Source organism: Gadus macrocephalus, chromosome 2 (genome assembly GCF_031168955.1).
Source record: "Gadus macrocephalus chromosome 2, ASM3116895v1".
Lineage (NCBI taxonomy): Eukaryota > Metazoa > Chordata > Actinopteri > Gadiformes > Gadidae > Gadus > Gadus macrocephalus.
Genome location: NC_082383.1, coordinates 4,102,009 through 4,111,351, shown reverse-complemented (window position 1 = coordinate 4,111,351; position 9,343 = coordinate 4,102,009). Strand labels below are relative to the sequence as shown.

Here is a 9,343-nt window from a genome sequence, read left to right as displayed (position 1 = left end):
CACTACCCCCCTGGCCCCCCATGTAATACACCCTCTGGCGACATGCATTGTAATCACAATCCATAGAATGCGCTGTTGTTAGCCCCCCTGGTGTCGTGGCTGTATGTGTGTGTGTGTGTGTGTGTGTGTGCGTGTGTGTGTTGTTATTTGTGTTCATTCATTTGCCCGGCATTACTAAATTGCCTGCAACCATTGTGTTGCAGACTCCCGTCGGCTGGTGAGGCAGAGGGAGGAATCAGGGGCGGGTATCGGTCAACAGTGTGGTCACCATCACTCATCCTTGAACACAGCGCTGGAGCGCGACTCTGATAGCGCAGCACATTAGCTCTCCTGGCACTGGGATGCCCGGCCTCCTCCTCCTCCGGGCCAGGGAGTAAACACCAGGCTCACCTCACACACACGTGCACGCACACACACACACACACACACACATACGCGGCCACATGTGTACGCATATACACACAAACTCTGCATTCTGGGGCATACCGCGGGGCCCTGGAGGGCTCGCCTGGTACCATGCACACACACACACACACACACACACACACATACACTAGACGCATAGACACACACATACACACACATATACACATATTTACATGCGCACGTATACACATACACACACACACAAACACACACACACAAACGTACACACACAAAAACCCAAACAAACAGAGGCACACATGTGTATAAACACACACACACACACACACACACACACACACACACACACACACACGCATGCATGCATTACACCCATTCACTCTCACACACAGAAACACATGCATACACGCATTCACTCACACACAATAACACATGCATACACACATTCACTCACACAAACAAACACATGCATACATACATTCACGCGTACACATCAAAGCAAAACACATGCAAAAAATGCACCGACACACCCACACACTCAAAAACACACAAAGAGACTCACACATGTAATCAGCAACATATGCTGAAAGCACACACACGTACACACACACACACACACACACACACACACACACACACACACACACACACACACACACACACACACACACACACACACACACACACACACACAAATATAACACAAGTGTAGAATGTGCATACTTTGATGTTAGGGTATAATCCATGTGGAGAAAACAGAAACTTGGTCAACCCACATTAAGTAGAGATTGTGTAAACTACATGCAAACTGGCCCTTGGAAGTATTTTACTATAAAAGTGAAGTGGAAAATGCTTCAAAATGCAAGATTAAAATATCCATAGTGCTAAACCTTAGCTAATTAATAGATGAAGATGAAACGTGTCAATGAATATGTAATATAAAAATATTGTCGTCACTCGATATGAAATGCATATGATGGTGGTGTATGTATGTCACATATAATTTCTTGGGGGACACAACTGATACTACAAATACAGGCACTAGTAGTGAAGGGGATGACCGCCCATGCTACACGTAACCATAGCGCGTAACACTGAAAACACTGAGGCTGGTGACGTATCAACGTTTGAAGGGCGGTGTTCGCACGCAGAGAAAAAGTTTGACTGGGGTGTGTGTGCCACATCTGGAATAGTAGCTCCGCGGTTAGAGGCTGTTAGAGCGGGATCTCACTGGTTTATTTCACCAACGCTCCATTTCACCTATTTTCCAAGGAACTCTATTTCTCAACTTATCTTTTGTAAGTTTGCCTTTTTGTGAAGCTTTTGCATTTCTGAGTGAGCACTTTTTTCCTTAACTTGCTTACTATTAATCAGGACTTCATTCCTGGATTTAACCGACTCTGGATCTTTTTGTTATTTTGTCTTAAGTTTGGTGGATATTGTAACCTGTTTTGTGCCGTTTATGTGTTGCAATCGTGTCCTGAAAAGGAGAACAATAATGATAAGAAAGGAGAAACGGAGCAGAGACATGCATGGCGCTACTACGTTGGAATGTTTTCCAGTCTGATGGATTGAGTGGTTCAGTGTGCTCAGGGGTTTTAACACATCGTGGCCCCATGGTCCTGCGCTTTGTCGTTACACGTTTTGCTTCATTGTGAAGTAAACTCTCTATTGAATTGTATGGATAAATACACGTACGCTGAATAAGTTGAAGTTGAGAACGATTTATCAATGTTTTACTGATGCCTAGGTTGGATACAATTTTAACCTTATTGTATATTTGCTGAATGAGATTCATCATTTAAGCGTTCAAATTGAATCCGAACTAAATCCGAGTAAATCGTCACGCTTTCAAATCGGAGTAGTGTAAGAGGATACTTTTCAAATTCAAGTAAACATTGTGGTTAACGTAGAGTAGAGAAACAGCGCCCTCTTGTGTTGGTATTCGTCGGTGAAAAGCGCTTCATTGGATTTATTGTTGGAGCCTTTTTTGCTGACTTCAATGTGGTTATTCTGTCTCCATCTCTGCAGATCCGCCTCAAGATGCTGCTCATTCTTCTCGGAGTGCTTGTTTTGCACCTTATCATTCTGGTGCTTCTGTTTGTCTCAACGGCGGCAAACGTAAGTTAATACCCTTTTTATTACCAGTATCATTGTTGTTGTTCTTTTTAAATGGTTGAAACATAAGCCCTACTCTCTGTTCTATTACACTATATCTGGTTATTAAATAGGGATGTTGTTGCTGGCGATGAGTTTGTCTTTGACTGTGGCTAAATAAATACTAACTTGGTGGCTTTCTGTTATTGTGTTTACAAGGCGTGGACTGTAGGGGGCACCAGCAGCCAGGATCTTTGGTACAGATGCATGACCGTCAATGGTGGCTACCACTGCCAAGCCGCCAGCAATGAAGGTGAGAAAACTACTTTTTCCTTGTGGCAAAGGGGCATTATTGTTCGCCCACATGATATTGGCGAGAAACAATAAGAAATCCTGTGACAGCTTTCTTGTGCGTGGATGCGGTGGTGTATCAATAACAGTTTCATTTCTGTGTGTCTTTGCAGACTGGATCCAGGCAGTGCAGGCTCTCATGGTGCTGTCCGTGCTCTTCTGCTTCTTCTCCCTCATCGCCTTCCTGTATCAGCTGTTCAGACTGGTCAAGGGCGGACGCTTCTTCTTCACTGCCGTCTTCCAGATCCTGGCCAGTAAGTGTGACCTCATCGTCACTCCCGGGCCACGCCCCTCTGCACATGTGGGAGGCGACAAGCAGTGATGACGCACTGATCTGAAGCTAATGAATAACTTGTTTCGCTCTCTCCTTCTCACTCTCCTCAATCTCTTCCTCGAACCCCCCTCTTTCTCTCTCTCCTTTTATTCTCTCTCTCTCTCTCTCTCTCTCTCTCTCTCTCTCTCTCTCTCTCTCTCTCTCTCTCTCTCTCTCCCATTACCTCCCTCCCTTCCTCCCTGTCTCTCGCGTCCAGGTCTGTTTGTGATGTGTGGAGCCATCATCTACACGGTGATGGCTCCTGACGAAGGGGCGGGCACCTCCTACGGCTACGCCTACGTCTTGGCCTGGGTGGCTTTCCCTCTGTCCCTCATCAGCGGCCTCATCTACATCATCTTGAGGAAGAGGGAATGAGAGTGGTGACGTAGAGAGGGGACAGAGTGTCTGGGGTGGATATAGCAGACCCTAGCTCACCCATAGTGCGCAATCAAATGGGTTATTTTATGATATCAGAGAACGCCGATCGCGGTCGGCAACCTCTACTCTATTTCCGCAAAACTGCATAAAAGTCGGAACATTGACGTCATTGATTGGGAAGTCGCGTTCTGTGTCGGTCCGAAGCCGAAGTACGATGCTAATGATCCAACTTTTCCGAGTTTTTTTTCCGTGGAAACGCAGTAGAGGTTGCGTTCCGCGATGGAGCAGAACTCTCCTATATATAAAAAGTTTAAAGTTAAAATACAGTTCAAATAAAGTGCCTACTGCCCACAGACCATCTAGACTAGCGTCCAAACATCGGAGAACAAGTGCAATGCAGTCGCTTCGTAGTAAAATGCCAATTGAGACGTCGGGTTGTCATTATTTTCGTAAACTATCACTTGATCCCAAAACAAATTATGCCGGAAAAAAAAGAAGAAAACATGACAAACTCACATCAATGCCTCGTCTCATTTGAAAGCCGTATTCGTCCATAGCAACACTGCGGGAAGTTTAAGGGTGTCCTCCATAGCAACAGCGCGGGATGTTGTATGGTGTGGCCATTTTTGATTCGGTTTAAAACTGGATCATTCGCGTCGACCCCACCCTGCCTGACAACATCACAGGAACCCAAAACAAACCCAAAACAACTGCCATGCCGCGGTGCAGAGATGTACATAGTGTCTGTGGTTTTTAGACATATTTATAACATTCTTTTTTTTACATACCTTTTGTACATAGTGTTTTCAAGTTAATTCCATATTGCTCATGACTGATGGCTCATGAAGACTCATACAGCTGCACCAAAGAGAAATACAGATACAGCTGAAGTGTTATGCTTTTCACTGGGATTTATTTCTAGTTTACCCGCAGTCATGTCAGATTGTTACTCCCTTTGTATACTGTGTCTTGACTTGGAATATCTGTGTTAATGAAGGAATAGGACAATCTACATCCTCAGTGGATGGGACGTGTTTATAAACTAATGAAGACATTCTGAAATATCATTCTATTTTGATGTGCCAAATAGCTTTTTTTTGTATTTCCATATTTTTGGTTTTCTATGTTTTCTAGTTTTGGAAAATGGTGCTTTCTAAAAAAACCTACCATTCTTGAATTGTATAGCATACTATGTGTTTCAATTTTAACATTGTTAGTAACTCTCATGATGTGTGTTTGAAATTCTTTGTACAAATAAACAATTTCTTTGTCAGTGTAATTCTAAATAAAACGTATTAAGTCAATTATTTTCTTAAATGTTAAAACTAAACAACAAGTCTGTTGGGATCAACGGCAATAAAATGGTCTGTAGTGGTACTGCTGTTGTACCACCAGAGGGAGCTGTATCTACTCAGCTGACAGTCATGCGCAGTAAAAGTTTTAGCGCTTGGGTTGATGCTGCACTTGGGGAGTGATCCCTAACCTCAGAAGAAGATAATTTGTGAACATATAAATGTTCAGGATTGCAAGTGAGAGAGAGAGAGAGAAAAAGTCCATAGTCCTCCACTAGGTGGTGTCAGTAGCACATTTAACTTATTCACATCTATATTTTTAAAGTTCTCCATTGCCAAATGAGAGATTCGGTAATCATCTTGAGAAACAAACAATATTGTTACTTTATTGTTAATTGGAACTCTGAGTGATATACTGTTCTAGTCTATTGCGTTTCAATGCACGTATACCGGTGTTAGCTGACACTAATCCTAGTCGATGTTATTTCCTTTCCAAAAATAACAAGCTTCGGTGGATAATCGAAATTGGATGCTTCCTTTGATCTAATTTTTTGTACTCCCATTAAAAACAAAACCTAGAGAGGACATTCAATCCAACTATGGATAAACTGAAATTGAAACTCCAACTTTATTGAATGCTTAATCACTGATAACAGTGAAAGAGCTATAGAAACCAAGTGAACTGCATTAATTAGGCTGTGCGTTATTGATATGAACCTGATATCCCCCTCATTGTTGTTTAAATATAATCCTCTCATTAGTGTAGGTAACCAGTGTCAAATAATCATATCCATTTCAAAAGTTGGCCTGATGATGCTGCTTCACGTGCAACAAAGCAGAATAAGCCATGATTAAAGAATACTTCTAGCCCAGGCAATGTTATGATGGGTCCACTGAAAGTACTAACAGAACTGGTTGTCGACACCTTCTGCATCACAAACCTTTACACCCACATATTAACATGTTTACATCAGGTGTGTCCTCTTTGGAGTGCACACACACACACACACACACACACGCACACACACACACACACGCACGCACACACACACACACACACACACACACACACACACACACACACACACACACACACACGCACACACACACCAACACACCCACCCACCCAACCCACACACACGCACGCACGCACGCACGCACGCACACACACACACACACACACACACACACACACACACACACACACACACACACACACACACACACACACACACCTCATTACGGTAGCAGTGTTGCTGCCGCCCTCTCCGGCCCAGGGTGACGGCTCCCTGTGTAACTTCATTAGGGCCCCGGTAGCAGGGCGGAGCGGGGGCCCTGTGAGTGCAGCGGCTCCGTAAAGAGAGGCTCTGGGGCATCCTGATAACATATTGAGCCAGTCACAGGGAACTCCTCAGGGCCCTCGAAGGCCCCTCACAGCTCCGGCCCCAAATGTGGTTAACCTTCAGGGTTCTTTATCGCTCTGCTGGGTCTCAGGAGGCGGGCACCACTTAGCGTTAACTACGGGACGGGTGCTGGGTCCCCCCCCCCCTGCCCCCCCGCCCCGCCCCAGTCACTATAGAGTCCTTATGTTGACTGAGTGAATTAAATACATCTCAAGTGTTCACTGACGTTCGCTGAAGACTTGCTAATTGTGTCTCTCTCGTCGGTCTTTGACCATAAGAACCAGCGCCAACATGGCCGCCGGCGCTGCGTAGACGTGCTTGGGTCCCCCCCCCCCCCCCCCCAAGACGAACCCGGCCAATCAGGCACTCCTGGCTTGTTGTGTCGCCGGGCAGGCGGTAAGAGCCACAGTGGTTATTATACAATAGACTGTCGCCAGCTGATGGACTTCCTGAATGGGTCTGTTGAGACAGCTTAACCCCCCCTCCCCCCCCCCTCACACACACACGCACACACACACTCGCAAGTTTTCCTCCATTTCGGCTTGTTGCTCGACTATATCCATGGTAGCGGGTCCCCCGGAACAAACCCCTGGCACTCTGTCGAGGCCGGCGGCGGACTGGACTTGCGCTGGATGGGATGGGACGATTTCGTCACTCCCATATATCTCAGAGAGATCAAAGCCGCCTTGGCCCCGCCCACCTCCGCCCTCCCTTTGTCTTGCTAATCCACATTAGTGAGCGGGTGGACGGCCGCTTTGACGGGCCGCACCGACAGGATCCGAGCTGGAGCTGCAGACGTGGAACCTAGCGGGCAGCTCTGACCCACGACCCCTGCTGTTAGAGCCCCTCCAATCTAACACCCCCCCGCATCCACCTCGGACCCACCACAATGCACACAGGAATGACCCCCCCCCCCCCCACTTCCTGTTTTCCTGTCGTCTCATCCTGTCGAGGAAGATGGATGGATTTCAGACGGACAGAGAGACAGACAGACAGACGGACAGACAGACAGATAGAGAGACAGCTAGACAGACCCACACATATATCCAGAAAGATTGATTGATCGAGAGAGAGAGACAGCGAGACAGACAGACTGACTGACAGACTGACTGACTGACTGACTGATAGATAGAAAATAGTTTGATAGATATATGGATATATACCTAGAAAGATAACGTTGTAGAATATATTTGAAATGTAATTTCGAAAAGAGGTCAACTTTGATCCAGTGATGATTTAATCAGCAGTGAGAAGGCCTGAAGAATCAAACGTTATACTGTGCCTGTAAAATGAGTTATAATATGCGGCAAACTCAATACATTATAGCACAAAGTATGAAAGCAAACCCTCAAAAACGGCCTCTGGACTTATGGGAACACATTCCCAAAATATCAAGTTTAGAACATCTCTAATCCCAGAGGGGCTGTCTTTAATTTAAGACGATTTGGTGGTCGTGAAATATTACATTTGTAAGTACAACGAGACGATGTGGAATATAATACACTAATTTTTTGTTCACTCTAGAATATCATGGGGAAATGTGTGTGTGTGTGTGTGTGTGTGTGTGTGTGTGTGTGTGTGTGTGTGTGTGTGTGTGTGTGTGTGTGTGTGTGTGTGTGTGTGTGTGTGTGTGTGTGTGTGTGTGTGTGTGTGTGTGTGTGCCCTTGCGTAGGTGTGTGTATGTGTGTCTGTGTGTGTTCTTGCGTGCATGTGCTTGTGTGATCGGCACACCAGCAAGCCAAATTGTCTTACGATTCAACTCCCTGGTGGTACGAGTCGTGTATTTGTGTCACAAGATGACTAGAGAAAAACGCTGTCTCGTTATTTCATTGGTGATACACATCCTGACAGAGAATATATGGATGAATGTTACGTATGTGAATGACAGACACACTCACACACACAGGCATACACATTCACTTTCAAACAGCCCCCCCCCCCCACACACACACACACACACACTCACTCACTCACTCACTCACTCACACACACACACACACACACACACACACACACACACACACACACACACACACACACACACACACACACACACACACACACACACACACACACACACACACATTCAAATTCAATAAAGTGAATAGAAATTCGCACGGGCTGAAGTGTGAAGTGTCAAGGCTTTAGAGTTTGGCACTTAATGTAGGACTGTGAGGTGACTCATACTGACTATTCTCACACAGTCGTACATGACGTTAAGGTACGCTGCAACAAGGCAGAGGGACTATACGGTCTCTGTAACTGCTCTAGATGGCAACAGCTATGAACATCAAGGAGCTGTGATACCTGTGTTTAGGAGTCACTTAAAAAGGCTTCATGCTAGCAAAGACATGAAGTAGGTACACCAGCGGCAGAGGTGTGGTTGCACAGTTTGACGTCTCAGTATGTGAACAGTAATTGAATGAATTAAATCAACGCTAATGTTACTTGCTGTCAGCGACGGCGCGGGGGACTATAGGGCTTAAGTTCCCCCTGAAAAGTGCCAATAAAAAAATAATAAAGATAATTACGTTCTAATAATATATATCTGAAGACTTTGGACTGACTTGACTTATATGTAACAAAACTGAACTATGAAATCATATCTATCATTTGCGATTTCAATTTGATGATGACCGTTACTGCTTGTTGTGTGATTTGATTTGTTGATTCGTAGGCTATATATGTGTAGTATTATTTGTTATTGCTTGTTGCGTCCAAATTTATTAATACATTTCGACTAATTAGCATTTGCCATAAACAACCACCATAGCTCCCTCATTCATAATTATTTGGCGCCTGCCCTACAGAAGACTCGAAAACAAACGCTGTCCCTTTAACAGCGTCGGCGATGATTGGTTCCGATAACATCTAACCAAACCCGGAACCGGCTTTCAGTAATTCCATGTTGGAAAAGTTATTCACTTCAAAACGAATTTGAACAGCGTTTTGAGAACACGGGGTGTACTTCAGCAATCTAACATGGTAAGAGGCCTACACTAGATAAATGATGCATCCATGACGTTTGTTTTATTCTATATATCCATGGAAACTTAATTATTCACACCTTTTTATTAATGTCGGCCTATTTGCAGCACGCACGTTATGTATCTGGTCTCAACTTG

At 44.9% G+C, this 9,343-nt stretch overlaps 1 protein-coding gene across 2 annotated transcripts; it reads left to right on the top strand.

Moving 5' to 3' along the window:
* Window positions 1-1,519: 1,519 nt before the first annotated feature.
* Window positions 1,520-4,827, top strand: pmp22a (peripheral myelin protein 22a). Of its 2 annotated transcripts, none has more exons than XM_060076554.1 (5): window positions 1,520-1,719; window positions 2,416-2,505; window positions 2,701-2,794; window positions 2,946-3,086; window positions 3,363-4,827. In XM_060076554.1, the coding sequence occupies exons 2-5, from the start codon at window positions 2,428-2,430 to the stop codon at window positions 3,518-3,520; spliced, it is 471 nt and encodes a 156-aa protein (XP_059932537.1). In that variant the 5' UTR covers window positions 1,520-1,719; window positions 2,416-2,427; the 3' UTR covers window positions 3,521-4,827. The 2 variants fall into 2 exon arrangements, with proteins under 2 accessions (XP_059932537.1, XP_059932529.1); XM_060076546.1 differs by having other exon boundaries at window positions 1,521-1,682.
* The last annotated feature ends 4,516 nt before the right edge of the window (window positions 4,828-9,343 follow it).

Bases quoted from the DNA above. Each gene is read 5' to 3' on its own strand.
- pmp22a (XM_060076554.1), top strand. From the start codon at position 2,428: ATGCTGCTCATTCTTCTCGGAGTGCTTGTTTTGCACCTTATCATTCTG. The intron at 2,795-2,945 runs GTGAGAAAACTA...GTGTCTTTGCAG, and splicing joins CCAAGCCGCCAGCAATGAAG to ACTGGATCCAGGCAGTGCAG. The intron at 3,087-3,362 runs GTAAGTGTGACC...TCTCGCGTCCAG, and splicing joins CGTCTTCCAGATCCTGGCCA to GTCTGTTTGTGATGTGTGGA.